The sequence below is a fragment of the Micrasema longulum genome, unplaced genomic scaffold (assembly GCF_059751315.1).
Source record: "Micrasema longulum isolate JH-2025_06_02 unplaced genomic scaffold, ASM5975131v1 h1tg000367l, whole genome shotgun sequence".
NCBI lineage: Eukaryota > Metazoa > Arthropoda > Insecta > Trichoptera > Brachycentridae > Micrasema > Micrasema longulum.
In genome coordinates this window covers 13,434-38,471 of record NW_028277568.1, presented here as the reverse complement: position 1 = coordinate 38,471, position 25,038 = coordinate 13,434, and the positions used below count along the sequence as shown (strand labels likewise).

The 25,038-nt window shown below is 32.8% G+C and overlaps 1 protein-coding gene across 2 annotated transcripts in view; it reads right to left on the bottom strand.

Annotated features, from left to right (window-relative positions):
- LOC148282173 (sodium-independent sulfate anion transporter-like) overlaps positions 1 to 25,038 on the bottom strand; it is a 40,699-nt gene that overhangs the window by 11,134 nt on the left and 4,527 nt on the right. Inside the window, exons 2-4 of one of the 2 annotated variants that reach the window (XM_088225526.1) lie at positions 7,762 to 7,957; positions 4,059 to 4,239; positions 1,561 to 1,781 (exon numbers count right to left, since the gene is read on the bottom strand). In XM_088225526.1, the coding sequence (XP_088081652.1) occupies positions 1,561 to 1,781; positions 4,059 to 4,239; positions 7,762 to 7,932 (573 nt within the window). In that variant the 5' untranslated portion in view covers positions 7,933 to 7,957. Of the gene's footprint in view, positions 1 to 1,560; positions 1,782 to 4,058; positions 4,240 to 7,761; positions 8,133 to 25,038 lie in introns of both variants that reach the window. The other variant, XM_088225527.1, reaches the window with a different exon arrangement.

The following is a 25,038-nucleotide window of genomic DNA, read 5'->3' as shown; positions in this document are numbered from 1 at the left end:
TTACGGAAATTACTCACTCATACAAAGTATAAATTTAAAAAATGCTTAATGTCAACTGCTATTACAGCCTAAACAAAATTTCTCCTACAAGTCATATTTTGTGGTTCCAAAATTGTATAATGCACACTGCGAGTAATCTATAGCAACGGCATAACACGGCCCCTGGGTTCTGGATGAGCTGACAAATAGGCCCCTAACTCTCCACTCAGCTACTTGTTCTGCTGTAGGGAAGGTGATACAACCTCATTTACGCAACCAAATTTGGCGATAGGGCTTTTGCAATAGCCGGACCTTTGGCAGGGAACACTCTACCTCCAGAAATTCGAAATTGTGCAAAGGAATCGCTTAAAAAAAAAACTTGATTATTTGTGAAATCGTTTCCTGACTTGAAAAGTGCTACGTAAGGCCTGCAGTACAAACATAACTGTAAGTAAATAGTAAGTAATATCCATTACTTTACGTAATAATTTAATACATAACTTATATAAAAGTTTGGGCCAGGAAGCAGAGCGTAATGCTCTTGTAAAAAGTAGCTGGTCAGCACCATGCAAAGAAACTGATAAAAGGGTAATCGTAAAGTTTTGCTTTTGATCTAATGAAGCTCAGCCGAAATCGAGTGAGGGTTTTTACTAAAGCCCTTATGGGACACTGCAGATTAAACAAACACCTTGCTAGAATGAACCTTTCCGAAACTTCTAGATGTAGATTCTACAGTGCAGATGAGGAAACAGCTAAACACATTCTATGTGAATGTGACTCATCCTCGGGGGACCACAGGTTAAATTTGAGGATGTTAGAGAGCTTTTCCCCTACCTAATAGCCGGATCTGGGCTTGGTTGGGGAGATTTAGCAAAATGTTAACTCTCGCCTTCCACACAATAGCCAGGCTCTTTTTAAACCTGTGCTTGGAAGGCAAGAACTATTCACGGGGACCCGTCAAAATAGATCTTTACAGGTCGCAGTGACGTCAGGAGCTTGCATAGCACTGACCATTAAGAATAAGAATAATAATAATATGTAAATAGTAATTAAGAATTAACCTATCGATAGACTTTATTTTTTTAATTAAGTATAATGTACAGCGCCCTTGAAGTGATTACTCACGAAAATGGCGCTATAAAAGCTGTCGAAATATATTATTATTATTATAACAAGTGTTTCGGAGAAAACTTAGTATGTCCATTGCAGTCCATTGTATCATTTGCCAAACTTTTACGTATATAAGAGGCTAAATAGCCGGCAGCAGAAAAAGCCCTTTCAGCTCAACGCTCGTGGGTGTATAGAGATTTTAAATGCTTCCACAAGCAGCTGCCAAAAAATTCATAAAGGTAGTAATATATATTTTTTATAATAGATTGTATAAATGCTTGATGTTGATGGGCCAATCTCGCAAAACATAATGTAATTCGATTGTTATAAAAATAAATAAAAAACTGTTTATTAGATACATATTTACTAGACCTACATATTGACTTGTTATAACCATGAAACGCTTGAATTTTAATTTTGTATTTGTCATTTTAAAGCCCTCTGAGCGTATATATTTAATAAACAAATTACCCTCATTCCCAGTAGAACGATGCAACAAATTACACTGAGAACCGTGTCTCCTAGTCGGACCTCGTATATATGGTCCGCTATGGCCTTCCAGATCTCCAGGAAGGTTTCCGCCTTGAAGGAGAGGCCAAGGAGTCCCTTCAACTGGGAGCACGCGATAATGAGGGACGCAGCTGACGTGAAGCCGGACACCACGGGTATGGAGACAAAGTCAACGAGGAAACCTGAAATTTATTTAAATAATTACTGTCTTTTCTATGTTTACCGGTTTCGAGACATACCCGTCTCTTCGTCAGGACACTAGATACAATAACATGCAAATCACACTAAACACCTTTACAATAGTAGTTGCAAAAAAATACAAAACCAGCACACTGATGGAATAATTATATAATTATAATTAAAAAAAGTTTCGTTTTCTGGAAAAAATAATTGAAAATAAGGCAGAGTAAGGGTGGTGGGGGAAGGGGGGGGGGAGGGAGGAGTGTAAATTTAAATATATATATTTTTTTAATATAACACATTATATGATATTAAGTTTAATGGTCACCCTATTATACGATATTACATTGCAATGGTCGCCTAGTAAATTTTAATACTTTCCTCCCTTCCTCATTCCGTCAGTTTAAAAAAAATATCAGTGCAGGTTGGTGTTAGCTTCTAATATAATGAGTCTCATCAGCAAGTTGGTGGTATATTTCCGTGAATTTATTAAGGTGAAGGTGTATGGTGGGATTTTTATGTTAGTATAATTAGTGTCCTGACGAAGCGGCAGGTACTTCTCAAATCCGGTAGACATAAAAAGTCTGTGAGTTGTTTTTTATTTTAAAAAAATAGATATAAAGGAATTAGCGTTCTTATGATTAACCCAAATATTTCGATTTTGGGTCTATTTTCAACGAGTTGTAAATAACTTACTGTCAGACAATGGAAATCAAGTTAAAGTTGAGTGGGGTTCGAACCACGGACCATATTTAGTACATTTATTGAAATGTTTTATTTATTTTTAAGAAACAAACAGTCGACAATGAAATAATATCATTTTTTTTAAAATACGGTTTAAAGGCAGACCAGCGAAGTTTCTAAATAAAAATAATCCATATTATCAAATTGTGTTTACAACAAAAGGATGTATTTATGTGTCTTTGTATGAGAGTAAGTGTAGATGTGTGTTTATGTGTATTAGTGTGGGAGTAAGTGTTCAGGTGTGTGTGAGTGTGAGCATCATTAAATAGTAAGTGGGATCGTATCGCAGCCAGAAATAATAAGTCTTTATTTATTTAAAAATAAATTAAGGGGCATGTAAAATATATAAATAGATGATAAAAAAAACATTATAGTTAGAGCAAGAACGATAGAGGAAAGACTGATGTGCATAGTTAGTGCTACAGACTGGCAGATGGAATAAATACTTATTTCTTGTCACTTGAAAGGAGACATTAAGATTAATTTTGGAGAGTAGGTTAAAAGAGTCTACTTTATTATTTAATCATTTATGTAAATAGCATAATTCCGATACAGTGCGTCTATTTTCAAGGGTAAAAAATCCATTTTGTTTGGCAGATTGTCTGTAAGTACAAAGCGTTTTATTGTTTTTATAATCTAGGTATTTAAAAATTTTTCGTTGAACATTTTCAATCCTTTCGATGTTTGTTATGTGTTGTGGGCTCCACACAACGGATGCAAACTCCAAATTACTACAAAAGATTTGAAGAACAATTTATATAAGGGAATATAGAAGTCTAGGCATTCACAGGGCTTATGACCTGTCATTGGCTAATTTAAGTAGCCACTTTACGCACTGTACAACATTCTTAATAATATTATTTCCATTTGTGAATACTCACTACAAACTACAAACCTTAAAATATATTTTTTTCACTTAAATTTAAATTTTTAAAAACTTTCATTTATGTTTTCTTTTTCCTTCTCTTTTTTATACTTTCATAATTAACATTAGATTTAATTGCTTTTTAATATGGAAACTTCACTGGTCCATTAGAATTAAGTCCAATTGTGTAAAATATTAAACTTTGTAACTGTACTGTATGTTTCCTGAATAAAAGAAAATAAAAAAATAAAAAAATTCTCTATTTTCCCTTTGATTAAACATTCACATTTTCTCAACTATTTTATCTGTTGACTTTTGTGAAATAATTTGTTTTGCAATAACAGGGCAAAATTGTATATTTATTTTAATAAATCATGAAAAAGGAATTATTAAACAGCATGTCTCCATTTTTTTTAATGTCTAAACTTAAGAATATTCCGTCTTTTGCTTGGTAACACGATGTTACATCACCGAGTGCATAGGAATTGTTTACCACTAAGAGTTAATAAAACTAAAACGGTTTCATAAGTATTTGTACAAAATATGTTAAACAAACTTTTGTCGAGTAAAACATTCATAGTGATTTTTCTCGACGCGACGATATTTGGTCAGTCGTAAGAATGCAAAAAAATATTTTTTACAAAAGAAAATCTTTTAAAGTTTTAATTACCAAGCCTGGAGAATCCAACTAGGAGCTGGACAAAGCCCCCGAGGAAGCAGAGCAGAACTGCGAAGTCAGGACTCGTACCGTGGGTGTAGGTGAATGTCAGGAGAGAGAGGAGGGCAGTGGGGCCGATAGTGCCAAACAAGATGTACACCAAGCTACCCGCGAATGAGGAGTACAGACCATACTGGAAATGGTTAAAAAGACTAGAAGAAAATATGCAAAGTAAATCACAAATAAAAATTAACAACTCGAGTTATCATTAACACCACATATGATCTATCGCAAACAAGTTCTTCATTGTTCATTGAGATGAAAAAGATATTCGGTAACTATCCGGTATCCGACCTAATTCTATTATCCGCCCGGATATCGGATAGCAGCTCAATATCCGGCCGGGTAACTGCCAAAATTTCATGAAATCAATGCCACTAAATTGGTTTATTATTATCGACCGTGCTTGAGAAAAGGGAAGTAACCCTTAGTATTTGGAAATCAGATTTTAAGAAATCAAAACGTTCATCAGTTTTCAGTATATACACCCCAGAAAAAGAATTTGACCCTCAAATAAAGAAAAAAATACAAGGTACAAATTAATTATTTAAATTATAAACTTATAATCGATATGCAACTCATTGATCGATAAAAGCTGATTAAAAATATCATGAAAATGTTTTAACCGCCTTTTATTTTATGGATTAAAAATTTTGTTTTTAATTATATGAGAAATTAGTGTCCCGGGTGTTTTTAATGTTTTATTAGACAATAAGCAGGATATATTCGGCTAACCGGCTTAGGGGTTTGCCGGATATCCGGTATACGGCCAAAACACTATCCGTTTCATCACCAATAAGAACCATCGGATCAGCGCTACCACTGCTATAGTGTAATAAAATTATTCAATAAACGACTCAAACTACGACGTCGTTCAAAGAAATTCGTTTTTATTCTAATCATTTTTGTTATTTTTTAAATTTATTTTCAAGAAACTAAACTTCAGAGTACAATTTAATGCTCTTATTTTTACCGCGCCTACGAAAATGCTTTTTACCCTATTTGCCGTAGCACTGAACTTTCACGTTGATCTCGATTCAGTTAAATTCAAAATCCATTGTAACGATCTTCTGATTTGATAACTTTTAAAGTTATAAGAATAATTTCTTTATCCAATGGCTGGATCAACGAGTTTTCATTTGGTAGAAACTTTATTAGAATGTTAGGATGGCCAAATCTTAAACAAACCGTGTTGTGAGAGGCCGTGTTGTAGGAGAGTTTCCGCAAAATTGTAATAGTGTTAGAGCAAAACCGTGTTTTTAGAGACCGTGTTATAGAAGGTTTGCCTGTACTGTTCTTTGCCATATGAAAACAATAATAATAACCGTTCTTGCATTCATACATCTGCCACCTACGATTATTTACAAATAGGATTCCCATGCTCGTAACACAATCCAAGGCGGGTACAATTATTGTGAATAATTATACCGGTGTGTACATCGTTAAGTTATTTTTACTTTAAAAAACAGTTTCTATTCTATTTCCTAGAGTAGTTCTTAGATTACTTGTTTAGATTGTTTCACGTCGTCGGAGTTTAGGTACGTGTACAAAGATAAAATATGAATCTCTGATAGGGAGGTACCTAACGAAACCTTAACGAATGACGGTTGGTCACTGTTAAATTTAAAGGAACATTGACGTAAGATTGCAACAAACCAATTTCAATAAAAGCATATTTTAAAACATTAAAACAAACAAAAACACAAACAAACATTTACATTTACTCAATAGGTCTTGGATTGTAACTTTTTGCCGTATCAGATCTGGCCACTGTTGCACTCCGTCCCATCTTTTTAAAATTAAAATTTTAGACTCCAATGCCTGCGAATGTGGAGGCATTGGAGATCTTAATCATATTTTTTTACATGTCCTTTTATGACTGTGAGGAAAAAATTATTTGATATTTTACTTATGTTTTTTATAACCTTTCCAATTCATTTATCTCAAATTTTTTCTTGTATAAATTGTTTATTGATCAATTCTGTTTATATTTTTTTAAGTTCAAACTGTTCCCTATTATGATTTGTAATAATTGTGTCATTGAAATAATTATGTTTAAATTAATTATTTATTTTTTTACAATAAATTTATCTTACATTTTTAGGTTTATGTAAAATATTTTGTCATTATTACTTCCGACGTTTAATTTTTAATTTTTATTTTAATAGTTATAATTTATCATTAATACAAGTTTAAGTTTGTTAATATTTTGATTATTTTGTTGTAATTTTTCTAGTTATTAAGTTCTATCTTCCTTCTAATTTTACTGTAAGTTTCTATTTTCTGTTAAATAGGCACTATCAGGTTTTAGTGGGTTTTTCTGTTAGTGCCTATTTCAATTCGGGGGTTAAGGGTCATAAGGGCGAAACTACAAAAACACAGTTTTGAGATAAATGATAAAACAGTTTTCAAAAAATAATACTGTCTTTTAAGGGTAACAAATAAAGAAAATAAAAAATACAGTTAATAGAGCATAAAATGTTTTAAAGACAAAAATATGAAACTACGCTTTCGTCTATATAACCCTAACTTGCGCTTACATTAGTAAATTAACAAAATGATGTAAAAGGTGTTTTATTCTTCTGACTTTAAACAAAACGCTTCATTTGTAGTTTCACACAAATTTATCTAGGTAACTACTTATCGGATGAGTTTCATATTTTTGTCACTAACAGGATATTTTGTTTGGATATCAGATTAGTACTTAACACAAAACAGCATTTTTTGTAGTTTCGCCCTTATGACCCTAAGCCCCCGAATTTATGTTGAAATTTTTATTGGTTTGGATATGTGTTTATTATTACAAGTGATATTTTGATGTTATTCTTGTACTAATATTTTTCTTGTCTTTTGTTTGTATGTATATTGTCTGTTTATGTTTTTCTTATGTTTATAAATGTAACTTGTTTTTGGCCGATGTTATCAAGTTTTGGTAGTAGGCCCTAATAAAGAAAAAATAAATAAAAATATTTTGAATTGTCGTTGAAATGGAACAGAAAATAATGGAACGAAATGGAGCGGAATGGGGAACGATAGATTGAAATGGAAATGAATGGAGCAGAATAGAGCGGCACAGAGTAGAATGCATTAGAAAAGAATGAAATGGAATACCTACTAAAAACTGAATTAGAATGAAATGCAACGGCATATGACAGGAAAAACTATATAAAATGGATAATTTCATTTATCGTCCGTCTTTTCTTAATTTTTTAAAATTCCGTTCCGTTATTCATTTTATTTGTTTGTTTAATTTTACTACTTGAATGTTGCTGTTGTATTAGTGATAAATTAATATGCTTAGGTATGATATTAATATATATTTTTTATTCATGGCATCCTGAAAATTTTATCATTATTCATTTTATTTTAATACTGGCTGTTCATATTTTATATCATTTACTGTGGAAAATGTACAGATACTTATATTTACAATTTAAGTTTATTTTATTTTTATATTATGTATACGTTTTATGTAAATAAGAGGAATACGATGGAATGGAATTGAATAAAGTAAATATAATGGAACAAATGGAATAGAGTAGAATACAATGGAATGAAGGTGAACAAAAAATGGGATGAAATTATATGGATTGAAGTGGAATGGATAACAACAGTACGAAATGAAATAAAATTAGAATGAAATGGAAGAAAATACCTGGGGGTCCAAGCCTGCCAGGGAGGCGTAAGCCAGGGACTGCGGTATGAGGGTGAGAGCCACTGTGACCCCCGCAACGAGGTCCGCCACGGCCACCCCAGCACCGTACTCCTTCCCCCACCCCAAGATGGGGAGGGCCTTAGTGGCGATCTTCTTGGGACTAAAGTGCATATTGAGACGCTAACAACAACAGGATCTGTGAATAAAATATCAAAATAAATTGTAAAGAAAGAAATAAAAAATGCACGTACTATCATCATCATCATTCCCTTTCCACTCGTAATGGTACACCGATCGTAGCATATTGCGATTATTTGTTGTTATATTAGGGTAAGATGATCAGTCTTGCGCTTCAGGCACCAGTCTAGGAACTGAAATGAATGAAATATTCTAATATAAAAACACATTTTTAAATCAATATTTCGTGTCAACCATGTCGGTAATCGAACCCGGGATTTCTTGCATAGTAGATAAATGTGCTGATCATTATATTCACATACCATACGTTTTTTACATAAAAAAATCCCCTTTCGATTTTTTTTTCGTTTTTACGTATTCATTTATTTAAGTCTGTTTCTGGGCGGATAAATAATACAGTTCTGTGTTTGAAACAAAACCAGAATCCTGGCTAGATTTTTATTGTTCACGCGGAAACATTTATTGACACAACAGAGTAAATAAGTAAAGGTTCATTTAATAAGAGTAATTGAACTAATGAATTTTGAACTTAAAATACAAAACAAATTTTATTTTACATTAAACGGATATTTTTATATCATGTTAAATAATATTTGATGTTTTAAAGATAAAGTCGGTCAAATGTCTACCACGGCATTGTTTAATCCGAGGTCCGATTTTCATTAGTTCTCTCATTAGATGGGCAAAGTAGGGTTAAAACATTTATTACCCTGGCAACTCTAACGAAATGTCAATTTTGTTTTCTTTGAGAATCTGATAGATGGAAAAATAATTCAATTTAATTAATGCATTTGCTACTTGCACATGAAATGTGATCCCATCCCGTTTCTTAAAGATCCCAGCAGTATTTCAACACTTTAAAACGATACAACGCGGCATCGTTGAATTCAAATCGGGAGTTGCGTACTGAGCGACGTCTACAAAGAAGTTAATGGGTCAAAACAAAAAACTACTCGTTTAAGAGCAGTTAAGTTGCCTTCTGTTTGATGCGCGTATGCGGTATCTGGACTATTCTTAATTCTATACCCCGCACACATGTCAAACACTTCAGTTAGTTTTCCACATTCCATTAAAATGCATACATAATTTATGAGACAGGCACAAAAATACATGGCATTATCGGCCGCTGAACAAAAACATGACAAATATGCAACTCTATTTTGACTTTGCAAGGTTTTCATATCTGCTAAATTAGCAATTAAACGACTTGAAATTACTAAAATGGATAATCGGTAAACAAACAAAGTAGAAGAATTCATTTCACTAAAGTTCTCATTATTAAATACTAATTATGGGTCGTTTATTTTTGAACCCATTCGCTTAGTTCAGCAACCCATTAATTGGTTCTCTATATGCAAGTATTAAAGTCTGTTTATACGTGAACAATGCGTGATTTGTTCGGCCGAGGACCGACCTTTGTCCACGTGGAAACAGCAATCTGTAGGGCAAAACATTGTTCCGTGACATTGTCACAGAGATGAACGGGCAGGACCTTGCAAAAATAGCGATTTGCTCGACGCGTGTGTAAAATGGCCTCTGAAACCAGCCAATGAGGAAGTTCAGTGGTTTTTTTCATTTTTTTTATTTGTTAATAGACTGTTAAACTAAGTCAATTTTTTTGTTTTTTAATTTTTACATATAGTATTATCGGCGCTACGATTTTTTAAAGTTTTGTATTTCTGAAATAACTCCGCGTGTGACGTCAGAGGTTCATTTCCGCTTATTCTCATTCAGTTCTTCCTATTGGTCCAGAAGCGACAAGCAGACCGGAAATCTGCCATAGCTCTCAGATCATAGGTTGATTCACATGAACCAGTGACGTCATTTAAAGTAGTGCGTTTTTATCAAATTATTTTTTATTATTTTTTCTGTACATTTTCAAGAAACTTTGCCGTACAATTTAATGCTCTTATTTGTACTCCGCGTAAGAAAACATTTTTTGTATCCAATTTCCCGTAGGGCTGAAGTTCCTCATTACAGGTCATAAGCCCTTTACATGCCCAGTCTTCTATATTCGCTTCTCTAAAATGTTCTCCATTTCTGTTGTTATTTGTTAATATATGTATACCTACATATTTCGGGAGACGTAATCTGCCGATCAAAAAGTAATAATATTTTACTTCTACAAAATTTTTAAGTATATTTTAACCTCAGAAAATTATTGTTTTTATCTCATGTTTATTTACCATGTATATATATATATTTTAATGGCACAATAAAAAAAGGCTTTCGTACTTTTTGCTAGTTTAGAGCCGTAAATAACATTATTTTTTATTGTTTAAAGGAATAACCAGTTAAGCCACTATATAGAGGCTTGTCAGCAAGTGGGATAGAGGAGAGAAGACAATGAAAAATACACCACAACACCTAGACCAATTGAGAAAACAATATTTCTTGGATTTATTTTCTTGCAACTGGCGGGAATCGAACCCGCGACGCCAGTTTCACAGTTGGCCGTCTTACCTACTTCGCCACGGCGCCATGCTTACTAAATGTTATTAAATATTTGTAAAAAACCACTAACCGACTTTTCTACAATATGTGTACCGGTTTCGAGGTACCTGTCTCTTCGTCAGGACACCAATTAAACCGTCATGCAAAACCCACAATTAACCTTTACCATAATGGTTGCATAAAAACATAAAACCAACATGCCATGGATTTTAATTGGCAACCCTTACATGCATTTATTAGGTTATGAAAATATTTTGTTGTAAGATAAATAGTTGGAAAAAGAGGGAGGGGCGTAAGTTTAATCATCATAATTTCCTTTCCGCATCTAATGGTGGATCGGGCACAGCATTGGTAAACCAATCGCAACGTATCTTGAACATTTTTGTTACATGAAGGTAAGATGATCAGTAAGATTCAGGTACCAGTCCAGGGACTATGAAATATTATTGTGTGAAAACACCATTTTAAATAAATATTTCATACTAACCATGTCGGGATTCGAACCCGAGACCTCTTGCATGGTAGGCAATCTCTCTGATCATTACACCACGAGGCCGCCGAGTTCAATAGGTGACTATTATAATGGAACATCGTATTATGGGCTATATTGAAAAGTTGTTTCATTATTGATCTAAAGAACTTTATTTTATAAAGCTTTCCTAATGTGAAATATTTACATATTTACTTATACCCTTTATTATTTGTACGTCAGATTTTAACACCTATATTTTTATTAAAGTCATGATTAAAATTGATTAGGTGATTTGCGAATTCGGAGAAAATATTATTGTGATGTCTTCACAATTATTATTGAGCTTCAAATATTATTGAGCTGTCTGCTCGTGTAATTTCTTGCATGTTGATTTATTTATTTATACATCAACGCTTCAAAGAACGTTTTACAGAAAAATAATAATTTACAGAAATAATCACCGCAGTGCACAATAATCATGTAGTACATAGTATGAAATAATAGAATAATTAAAACTAAACAATTTAGTAAACATATAATACTAATAATACAAAAATAAGTAAACATATAATACTAATAGTAATAATGCATAATAATACAAAAAGTTAAAAAGAAACTCATTTAAGAAAAGTTAATATAGAAGTCTAGGCATCTACAGGGCTTATGACCTGTCAATGGCTGGTTTAAGTGACCACTTTACACACTGTGTAACATTCACCATTCTGCCCATATTTGAACATCTATATTCCTTCAATTCTTTCATCTGTTGATGGTTGTGAAGTTAAAGAGCTGAAACCTTTATTTATGCAGGTGAGATTCATCTAATTGAATTATTTCACCTACATACTAGGCAACGCCTGAAAATGTTATTTTTTCAATTTCTATACTTCTTCATGGACTAGGTAATTTATAAACAATATTTTAAATTTGTCTAAATTTTCGCAGACAAGGACTGGATTCAACTCCCTGGGGAGCTGTTTATATTAACATATTACAACAGAGATGAAGAACATTCAAGAAAGGGTAGTATAGAAGTCTAGGCATCTACAGGGCTTATGACCTGTCAGCTCTTTAACTTCACAAACATCAACAAATGAAAGAATTGAAGGAATATAAATGTTCAAATATAGGCAGAATGGTAAATGTTACACAGTGTGTAAAGTGGCCACTTAAACCAGCCATTGACAGGTCATAAGCCCTGTAGATGTCTAGACTTCTATATTTACCTTTTCTTAAATGTTCTTCATCTCTGTTGTAATATGTTAATATAAACAGCTCCCTAGGGAGTTGAATCCAGTCCTTGTCTACAAAAATTTGGACAAACTCAAAATATTGTTAAAAAGAAACGTATCATTTCTAAATAAAGATAGCAATTACCATGAGAAAATCTTACGTACTAAATATAAATATAACACAGTAAAGTTGAGAATAACTAGATAATGATAATTAACTTAAAAAATGAAAGTTTTTTGAGCAATTGGCATCCTGACGGAGAAACGGGGATGTCTCGAAAACGGTAGACATAGAAAAGTCGGTAAGTGGTTGTTTACAGATATTTAATAACATTTAGTAAAATCCGAACGTTCCATTATATCATTCCTCTTTCTTCCTGGATTCTTTCATTATCCAATATTGAACGTCCTAGAAATTTACTGGCGGGTATTTCTAAAAGTGTCTCGCTGATCAATATCTGTTACTTTCTAAATATGACAAACAGCTGACATATTGTGAATTGAATACTAAACAATGTACACAATAGAAAAACATCGCTGTCTCGGCAAGCAAAAAAGATTGCTTTTAATAACATGTATTCCCAAACACATTATAGAAAACTGGGTGAATATGTCACCATGTGGAATACGCCGCATTACACGACAGACCTCTTTATTTTAAAACTTGTACGCATAATATGAAGATAATATTCATGATTATTCATTTTTTTAAATATTTTATTTTATTTGAAATGTATTAATTAACCCTTACGGATTATTACATTCCTCTTCTTCTTCTTATGGTTCCTCTCCCCGATGGAGGTTGGAAATCATCATTGCGATTCTTACTTTATTGGCAGCTGCCCTGAACAAGGACTGAGTGCTGCAATGGAACCAGTCGCGCAAGTTTTTAAGCCAAGAGATGCGCCTTCTACCTGCACTGCGTCTCCCTTCAATCTTTCCCTGTGGAATGACTTGTAAAATTTTATATTTTTCGCCTCTCATCACATGCCCAAAGTACTCAAGTTTTCTTTTCTTTATAGTCTTCAGTACCTCTTTATCTTTTTCCATCCGTCGGAGAACATCATCGTTTCGGACTCTATCCACCCAGGAGATTTTTAACATTAATTTTACAAAAATAAAATATCATTTTTTATCAAGTTTGTCTGAGTCTTTTGTTTAGTTTTATCTGGTAGTTTATTGTATAATTTCAGTCCCTGCTTTATTAGTCTCGATTGTCCTTGTCTTGTTTTGTAATGTTGTATGTGGTATTGTTCTGATATTCTTTTATTATGTCCATGTTCACTACAACTTTTTTTAAGCTTTAGTTCTTTGTATACAATGATATCAGTGGCTAACTTATGAATAAATTTTAAAGATTCTTGTTGGAAAAGTTCATTCATATTTAATTGTCTAGTTTTTTTAAAGAGTTCTTTAGTTGGCGTTAGATAAGGAAGGTCATATACTAGCTTCAATATTTTATTTTGCTGTCGTTGTAGTCTGTTTATGTCATTTTGGTTTTCTGTTCCCCATAGTTGTTGCATATAACATATTTTAGATTTGACATAGGCTTCATACATAAGATTTGTTTTAACCCTAATCAGTACAAAATTTTAGATTTTTGAAAAAAGACTCGATGATGTTGCTATTTTGCTAATCAAATTATTGATGTGAGCTGTCCATGTTATTTTTCTGTCTATTGTTAGTCCTAAATATTTAACAACAATATTTTGAGATTGTCCGAATTTTTGTAGAAAAGAACTGGATTCAACTCCCCGGGGAGTTGTTTATACTAACATATTACAACAGAGATGAAGAACATTTAAGAAAAGGTAATAAAGAAGTCTAGGCATCTACAGGGCTTATGACCTGTCAATGACTGGTTTAAGTGGCCACATTACACACTGTGTAACATTAACCATTCTGCCTGTTCTTATTAAATAATAAGAACAATTTCATTAATGTTTGATGTTTTAAAGATAATGTCGGTCAAATTTCCACCACGGCGTTGTTTAATCCGAGAGGTCCAATTTTCATCAGTTCTCTCATTGGATTAGCAAAGTAGCATAAAAATATGTCTACCCTGGCATCACTAACAAAATGTCAATTTTGTTTTCTTTGACAATCTGACATGGAAAAATTATTCAATTTTTAAGTTAATGCATTTGCTACTTACACATGCATTTGCGATTTACACATGAAATGTGATCCCGTCCTATTTCTTTTATATCCCATCAGCATTTCTACGCTTTGAAACGATACAACACGCATCGTTGAATTCAAATCAGGAGTAGCGTACTGAGCGACGTCTACAAAGAAATTAATGAGTCAAAACGTTAAACTACTCGTTTAATAGTAGTTTAGTCGCCTTCTGTTTGATGCGCGTATGTAATTTATGGACTATTCTTAATTCTATGATTATGGGCAGTGACCAACCGAAGTTTCAGTTTCTGCCAAAAAATTGCAACTTTAGTAACTTTGGCTAAACCGAAATCTGCAGTCGGGATATGTCAGATTACGTTCGGTTGGAATTGGGTGCAACCTATGGCTCGTGACTTGACCTGTGACCTGTGACATGTGACCTGTGACCTGTGACCTGTGACCTGTAGTTGTTTCGGATTTCAACGGTGAGGGTAATTGATTGTCGCATTGAATTTATGGTATTTTTTTATAGTAATTAAAAAAGGAAATAAATAATTTTTTTAAAAAAACATAAAAATATTCCTTATTATTAACAAAATAACAACAAAACAAAACAAAACAACAAAAAACAACAACAACAAAAATATCAAAATATATCATAAAAAAAGGAGTTCATATCTTTAGTTTGAATCCATGATAGTGCGCGTTTTTTAAAAGAAGGAAAATTTTGAAAATTTGGAATCAATGAAATATTATCAGTAAAAAAAGAATTAAAAAAATTTGGGCCTATAAAATATGCATGTCTCTGCGCAAGCCTCGTTTTACAATGTGGTATTTCTAACACACGATTCTTTCTTTGACTTGATCTATTTGAATTACTTGTAAATAGATTTTGGTTCTTAAATTTATATTTTAAACATTGAAAACAATATATTTGTCTTAGGTCTAAATGTTTAGCTCTTGGAACAATTGGAAAGAGGGAAAACTGCGATTTTTGTGAAGCATTATTTTTAATATAAATTTTTGAACAGTTTCTAATGGTTTTATATGGTTGTTGTAAGTTTCCCCCCATCCAATTATTCCATAGGAAAGCGATGACTGTACAAGTGCATAATATACCATTTTAATCGTATTTAGCTGGGCTAAAATAAAAAAAGTAAATTCTTCCTACCTACCCAAACCGTTTAGTTTGTGAGAATAACAAGTAGGTACATGGACATATTCTAAGTAATTATACAGAATTTTATACAAATATTAAGAGGAAAAATTAACTAAAAATTTACACTATAATATGAAGAGATTAGAGGCAAGGTGATGGAAAGGAAATAAGAAGGAGAAAGGAGCAGCTCAAACATTTAGATAGTGACATTTCAATCTTGATTTAAATGTAAATAAAGAAGGGGCGTCTCTAACATTAGTGGTTAGATTATTCCACAATTGAGCAGCTACTCCTGTGAAAGAGGAGGTAAGAAAATTAGAGCGGTGAGGGGGATTTTTTAATTTTTTAAAAAGTTTTATCCATTTTAACAAATCAGTAATATACTCTTAACACATATTCTTAATTCTTCATTTTAACTTTAACTTTTAGTTTTGATTTTAATTTTAACTTTTGATTTCAACTCTTAATTCATACTTACTCATCTACAACCTACATCTAATCATTTATAGTTGGTTGTGATTTTTTACAAATAAATGTTCATGAAAGCAGAGAGAGAGGGAGGAAAGTAGAGTAGCTATACAATGTCTTCTCCTTTTTATGTACTTTTTATGTAATATTTTTATTTTTACTTTTTTAGAATTCAATTATTTTTCCCCTCTCCTCCTGCATTCACAATAAATTAGTGTGAAATCAGTAATTGGTCTTACTTTTTTAATTGTTCTTTTGTACCTTGTTTTATATAAAGACTGTATGATTTCATTAATAAATAATTGTATTTTTGCTCCCGCAAAACCGAAGCTTGTCAGCGGGTTACAGGGTCATAGTTTATTAATAAATAAAGAATAAAATATATTTATATGCACACTTAAGTTTCACTTGCTGTTTTTAATATATTTTTTAACAATATTTTAAAATGAATTTAGGTTTTTTTCCTCACGATTTTCAGCTGGTATTAAATTAAAAGGGTTCTCTCGTTACTAGAGCGAAGAGATAGTTCATGTTGTGATAGAGGTTGGAAAAGCTCTCTGATAAACACGCGAAGTGGGATCATTCAAAATATTTTATAATATTGATACAATGCAATTTAGAATGATTCGATTCTACAAGACTGCCGCATGCATGTCTCTGCTGTTTTAATTATAATTCAATGTCATGGTATTTGTTTAATTCGTATGCAGTGACCTTGCAAACATGCATTATGAAGTATGACATTATATTATAACAAAATTGCATCGATCCCACGGGTCTTCCGCGTATACAAATTAACGAATTCTATACGTTTTGTTACACAATAAGATATTTCCACAGATCAGGAATAACATTGAAAATAGATTTAATATTTAAAGCCGATTTTTACGATTCTAATACTATAATTAACAATGTATAAAAAACAAGTTTTCATTCACAACTTTTAGTTAGTAAGGTTTAAAAGCGAGTATATAGAAAACGGCTCGAAGATGGCGTCACGTCACTTTGACGTCACACGTTATGTCCGTCGAGTGCGATTCCAACAAGCATTCCGTACAAGTATGGCGCGGTAACGTTATATGTGCCGTTTGTTCCATAGGACGCAAAACGTCTCGTTTTCAGGTTACTCAAAATACGCTAATTTTAAAAATGCCTTAAAAAGAGAATTTACCCGTCGTTGCACGAATAAAAATAATACCGTTAAAACAATAGTTTTAAATATATGCACCATTAGGTGCGGATAGGGCAATTATGATTTTTTTAAGTTTTGAAATTACTCTGCCCGTGACGTTACTAGTTGTCTTCGGTGATCTGTCCTGACTGGCGAGTTGTATTTCCGGAAACCGGATATCCACCAGGGGCGAATCGTGTATAGAAGCGATTATGCGCAGCTTACCATTATATTTGACTATCCATTATATTGTTTGAAGGTAACTTTATTTTCAGAAAAACAAACAAATAATTACATTTTCTTATAAATCATTGCCACCGATTTTATTTTTCTCCAAAATATTTTAAATAATCCCTCTTCGCCTGTTCATCTGAGAGAGCTTTTCCAACCTCTTTCACAACACGGACTATCTCTTCGTTCCAGTAACGAGATAACCCCTTTAATACCCTGTCATCGCTCTAATTTTCTTGCCTCCTCTTTCACAGTAGTAGCCGCTCGATTGTGGAATAATCTACCCACTAATGTTAGAGGCTTCTTTATTTATTTAAGTTAAGATTTAAATGTCATTTTCTAAATATTTAAATTGTTCCTTTATCCCTTTTCTTTCCTTCTTATCCCCTCTCCTCTCTTCATAGTAAAGTGTTTTTTTATTATTTATTCTTATTTTAATAATCTTTGTATTTAATTTTTGTATAAAATTGTAAGATTCAATATGTCCATGTATTTGTAATTTTCTCAAACTGAACGGTTTGGGTAGGTAGGAAGAAATTGCCTTAAGGCAATATGCCCGCCCTTATATCTATATAAAGGTATTATATATGCATATAAAATGTTAAATAAATAAGTAAAATAAACTTCACGATGCAACAGTTTTTACCGCGTGTAAGAAAACATTTTCATATCCAATTTCCCGCTGCACTGAACTTTCATTGCAATCTAAGAAAAACCTCAATATACCTTTTTTTCATACCATAAGACGCACTTTTCTACTCTGAAAATTCAACCGAAAATTGGGGTGCATCTTATGGCCCGGTGCGCTTTATCGTCCGCAAAATACCTGTATTTTCTCGAGTTGTCATTTCGACGGTTTCCCTTCAAACGACACAAGAGAGAGAACAGTGTGACAACAGTTTAGTTAATAACCCTGAAGTGAATATGCAAATAGCCTTGATAGTAATCGGTATTATGTGTTTATCTTTTGAGATCCAATTGAGTTGGTAATTCACTTATACAGTTCCACGCACGCGCTCTAAATACGTTTTATTCACGACGCCATTATACTTCTAAAGGTTTCACTCGGCCATTCAGTATTCAATCCTTATGTTGTTATTAACATGAACAAAAAAATCGCAATGAATAATGTCGTACATTATTTTGAAACAAAACGTGCTGAAAAAATGTCTTTAGAAATTTTAATTTACGAGTAGTTGCTACTGAAATACATTTCATTGTATTTATTGTAATTAATATTTGTACAATATCCTTAAAAGCCATCTGTAAATTTGGTGTGTCTAAAGAAGCATAGCATAATGAGTTAACGGCCCAAAAGGATAAAAATAGTTTTAAACCGATGGCCTTTTTGGTATGGTAAATATTATCCTGGCGTTCAGGAGTATTTTTGCCTTTGAAAATTAAGCACGCTATTGAATGCAATTTTTGCCGCGCGCTAAATAACATTTATTCTATCCAATTTCCCGTAGGGTTGAAATTCGTCATTAGTCAATAATTTGTATTATTTATGTTATTTATTTAACACTGTATATACACATACAATATACATACATATAAGGGCGGGCATATTGCCTTAAGGCAATTTCTTCCTACCTACCCAAACCGTTCAGCTTAAGAAAATTACAATTATATGGACATATTGAATCTTATGATTTTATACAAAATTAAAAACAAAGATTAACTAAAAAAATAATAAATTATCTCTTTACTAGGAAGAGAGGAGAGGGGATGGGAAGTAAAGAAGAAGGATAAGGGAACAACTTAAATATTTAGGTGGGGACATTTTAAAATTGACTTGAATGTAAATAAAGAAGGCGTGTCTTACATTAGTGGGTAGAATTATTCCACAATAATTATTCCGAAAAATTCTTAGCGGCCTCGTTGGTGCAGTGGTCAGCGCGTTTGCCTACCATGCAAGAGGTCTCGGGTTCGATTGCCGACATGGTTGACATTAAATATTTATTTAAAAAGGTTTTTTTACACTAGAAAATTTCATAGTCCCTGAACTGGTACCTGAAGCGTAAGACTGATCATCTTACCTTCGTGTATAAAACATAATCAAGATACACTGCGATTAGTGTACCAATACAGTGCCCTATGCACTATATTAGGTGCAGAAAGGGAATGATGATGATGAATTCTTAGCATCTTCACCGTACGCTGCGCAAATGAAGGCTTGTAATTAAATAAAATAATATATGTAACGTAAAAGTAAACACAATATCTTAAAAAGCAGAAAGTTTTCTTTCGAAAAAACAGATAGTTCTTATGTTAACACCTAATTCTTGTATTCCTGTATCCGCATGGTAACTAAACGTTCTAACCAGTACCTACACCACAAAGACAACATTAATAAAATGAAAATTTTGACAGCTTTAAGACATTCATAAGATGGATACGTTCAATAGTTACATTGTACGTATGTCCACGGATGCTTTAGAAAAATGACTCAATAATGGCTGTCTGAGATAAAAGGAATTGAGGAATGGAGATGAGTCGTGCGGAAAATAGACTCATAAAAAAAATACTATACACCGGATCCTCATTTTTACGGTTTCAATAGAACACTACACGAAGATGACATTAAAAAAATAAAATGAACGTCGATTCAACAATGCGCTATTTATTTATTTATATGTACGCCCAATGGGCATTTTTAAGGACATATTCATACATAGAAAATTATTATAAAGGAAAGTAAAAAGACACAATGGTATATAGTAGACTTGGTGGGAGTGGAAGCAGGAGAGGGGTGTTTATAATTGAATTGGATTCAGTGATCGATTGAAAGAAAACAACTTGTTATCAAAGAAATCAAGACTGGTATGTTTGTTGGCAGACCTAAGAATTCTGGGCATAGGGGAATAAAAACCATAGTTAGATCTATTTTATTTTTTTTATTGAATTTTTTAGGGATATCAACAGTAATACATGTAAAAAAAAATATATAATATGGGTAAAATATGTAATTTTTGTATTATATGTTTTATTAATAATATACATATAAATATATTTTTTTAAATATACAGAGAATAAAACCAATGACAGATATCCACAGAAATACATGAAATACTCGTACAATACATGCTAGTGTGTTTGTGTAAGTGTGTGAGAGGGTGGGTGAATGGGTATTAAAATGGAATGAGGTTGGACATGTGTGTAAATATTATTGCACAAGTGTCAAAAATATATAAAATATTAAGAGTTAGAGATAAAATAACATTTTATTATAGAAACTAAGTATAAGACAAAAAAGTTTTTAAAATGCGCATTATGGTTAACCATGGTTATCGGTATAAAAGAGTAAGTTTTGTCTGAGGTTTCTAGTTGGGATTTTTAATTTTATTGAGCTCAGTAGTTCAGGCGCATCAAAGAGTGAGCTGAGAATTTTAAATAGAACTAGCTAGAAGGTCGGATTTATTTCGACCATCTTGAAGAGAAAATATATTTAAGCTAGTTTCTAACTCATTATACGTATATTGGTCTCTGGATAAGCCCAACCTCCAGCCTATCTTTCTTAAAAATCGATGTTAAACTGATTCAATATTTTTGACGTGAGCATCATAATATGGAGACCAGATAACAGAGGAATACTCTAGGTGCGGGCGAACTAAGGAACAGAAGAGAGTTTTAAGGGTATTCATATTTTTGAAGTCAGTTGTGGTAATATATTTATACTATTGTGATTTTTGGAGTTCCCTCCATCGATGTTTGGTTTACAAGGCGTATTAGAGAATCAGGTGGATTGACACAAATACTATACATGAGGATATTAGAAGCAAACTCCATTAAATAAGTTACTGGGATATTTGCGAAAATCGTTGGAAAAAGAATTGTGAGATTTCTAATAATTGTGCTTCACCAACTCAATGGGGAATGCTAATTTTGCGGTGTTAAGTACTTAGTATAATTGGAATCTGTTTTAGCAAGATTTAGAGACGGTTTTAAATTACGCTATTATTTAGGTAGGTAGGTTTTTATGTATGGTTTATTTTGGCATCAATAACTAATTTTCCGATTTTGGTGAAGATTTCTGTCTGCTTCCAATACCCTCATATGACAGCGTCAGCATAGACTGTTTCACATTCCAATAAACAGGACCAACCTGCCAATGGTTTTGCCTGTTGGAAGGGCAATCTCTATGTTGAACAATATCACTTGGGACATTGACATTTTTCACGTGTCTGAGGGAGTTTTTCTTTACAAGATTTTCTTCCTTTTTTAACATATTATTCTCTGGATATTATGTAAACAAGTGTGTTTTTTTTATATATACCTACTACTACAACCATCACGCCATTTCCCCGTAGGGGTATGCAGAGAAAATGGACCGCCACACACGTCTATCCTGGCATACAATCCTAGCCTCTTCCACATTCATACATCTTGTCATACATGCCCTTCGGTTCTGTCTGCTTTTGACATGACCAGACTTAAGATTTTGGTTTAACTGATCATGCCACGTCTTCTTTGGTCGTCCTCGTCTCACGTTGCCGTTCGTTTTCGCCATATACACTTGTTTTACCATTATTTCGTCGTCCATTCGTTCTACTTTATACCTAATTTTACCTAATTATTTTAATTATTTCTATATGTATGAATTAAGATATTCCATTTTGTAATGTGCATGTATATGAATAAATAAATAAAATTGAAAATAAAATTGAAAATTAATAAAATTGAAGTTGAAATGTCTCAAGATATATAAGAGTTTTAGGAGCAAACGTAGAAATCTCCATTGAAGGTATTACTGAGATATTTCCAAAAAGCTTTGAAAAAACAATTGTGAGATTTCAAATTATTATATTTCACCCAAGTTTAGTTTAGTTTAGTTCGCGTTTTGATAGGTATACAAATGTTGAGATCCGTGAACTATGTTAGGCTGAGACTAACATTATCGACAGAATCAAGAAAGGGGTGCTGCGTTGGTTTGAACATGTAGCTATGGAGCAGCGAAATAACGGCTAAAAAGATATATGATTCAAATGTTGATGGATGCAGAAAACGAAAAAGATCGAGAAAGACATAGTACGATTAAGTCCATCGAATACTCTAAGATGGACACGTCAAGAGTAGAAAAAATTGGCATGCGCGTATGATAATATGTATGACTGTAAAGAAAGCGAGGTATGTATGCAAAAACATAGTGATGTGGCGTTCTATCATCTATGCCTACCCCTACGGAAAAACGGCGTGATGATTTGTTTGCCTGTTGTGTATAAACTTTCAACCCACTTGACTGTTAGCCAGTGGCGAATGGAGATTTTATTTACAGGTAAGCTATAAAAAAATGATCATATATTTGTACCTACATAAGAGGTACAAAATATAATGTAAGTAATACGTACTATAAATTGATATTTTTCTGTTGTTCTGTGTGATACAACAACTTTCATCCATAAAATCAACTCAAACAATGTAACTTCGTGATAATATTTTTATTAATATATAATTAATAAAAAAATAAATAAAAAATAGCACTATGAATTCATTCGATATTAGGTATTCAATTAAAATGTCAACTGGCCGCATTGTTTTAGTAATTAATAGTGCTAAAAACGGCCGCGTGGAGCGCTATATGTCCTGCAATATGACGCATGAAAGTAATTATGGTCTTATGTCAAAAGTACCATCTCAAAGAAAAATAGTCGTTAAGAAATAATGTTTGAAATACTGTTTTCCAAATCAAGAATCTTCAAATTTAATAATTTGTGTAATCTGCAAGTTTAATATAGGAGAAAAAACCCGCACTGGGGTTATTACATTTAAAATATAGTATACTTATTTGTATGAAAAAATAAGCTGGAATAATCGGCTAGTTTCTTGGCTCACCGCAGGCGCTGGGCGCGCTTTATCAAAATTTATATTTATATTAGGATAAACATACAAACGGTAGAAATGATTAAAAATAAATGTTAATTATTTATTTGTTTTTCTGCTGATAGAGTTACAATAAAACATTATTATGGTTAGTCAAATATAATGGTAAGCTGCGCATAATCGCTTCTATACACGGTTCGTCCCTGCTGCTAGCTGTTTCGCTCACCTCGGTACGAGAAGAGTTTACACAGTTGGAATACTCACACCAAAGAAGATCACTCAGATTGGGCTAATTTTTTTTCCGGACAACAAATATTAATGCATTATTTAAATTGAACTCAGCATTATAAACATTTTCTATAAACATGTTAAAGTTCTAAGTCAATTCACTGAGATTATATTTAGGTTTGAATATTTAGCCTCCAAGTATCACTCAGCATAGATGTAAAGCAGTTTTGTTGCGTCAAAGGTGATATAAAAAGTGGTGTTTTAGCAGTTAATTGCGTCTTAGTTTCACGTGCAGTATAAAAAGTCTCAGGAGGAAAATAAAAATAATCACTGCATTCAATATTTTAATGTTATCCTCTATAATTTTCCTGATCTAACAAATATATCCACTAACCCTTCAACAGGAATGTTTGCAAGAATGGCAGACCCATGTACCATACTAAACACATCACATGGGAGCAGCAGCCGATAGTTCAAAATACAAAGGTTTCAGTTCTTTTACTTCGCAAAAGTCAACAGACGAATGAGTTGAGGAAATGTGGTTGTTCAAACATAGGCAGAATGGTGAATGTTACACAGTGTATAAAGTGGCCATTTAAACCAGCCAACTACAGGTCATAAGCCCTAGACTTCCATAATTCCTTGTCATAAATATATTCCCTCTCTGTTGCAATAAGTTAAAATGTGATTAACTCCCTAGGGAGGAAATCCGGTAAGTCTGCAAGCATTTGGACATACTCAAAACATTATCGAAATTACTACATGGTAAAAGAAGAAGTATAAAAATTGGAAGATTGTTTTCATGCGTTGCCTAGTAGGTGAATTGGTTCAGCCGGATGAATCTCACCTACATGATATAGGTTTCAGCTATTTTACTTCGCAAAAGTCAACTGATGGAAGAGTAGAGGAAATGTGATTGTTCGAACATAGGCAGAATGGTGAATGTTACAGTGTGTAAAGTGGCCACTTAAACCAGCCAACGACAGGCCATAAGCCCTGTAAATGCCTAGACTTCATTCTTAAAAATATTATCCCTCTCTTTTGTAATAAATTTACATAAAAAATAAAATATTTTCATTTTTTGTATTTTTAATGTGGGTACTTTTTTACACGGTACTACGATACGTTGGTACTACGATATAAAATAAAAATAAAAAAAATAAAAATATTTTCTGTAACTAATTGTTGGGTTATACGGGATGGAAAATCATTGAAGCGTTTTCGTCGTCTTTTTTTTATTGTTCGTTGTTGACATTTCCGTTTCTGTGAGAAGTCACTGTTGCAAATTGCAGTATGATTGATTGTGCGTTATGCGGAAATTTTCAAACAAGCACGTACAGAGACTTCATTGCTAAACAAACACGTTCCAATGGAGCGTTGTAATATTGATTAAAAATCTAATTTTAAATAAAAATGTGTTCTATGGCGGTGGTTCAATAGTTCAGTAGTTCACTGGTCGAGAACTGCAATATTATTCCGTCTTCGATTGTTTTCACGGTTAACGCTGTTACTAATCAGCATGATAAGAAGTAATAAGTGACATAACACGTTGCATTCAATTGCTTGTTGAAAAAAGGAACTCTAACTCCTTTTATTTTCGTCTTAATACGAGTTTATATATATAAATACTCGTCTTAATACGAGTATATATATACTAGCTGACGAAAACGAGGCGCCAAGGACGTCCAACAATGAGATCGTCGGATGATGTTCGGAGGATTTC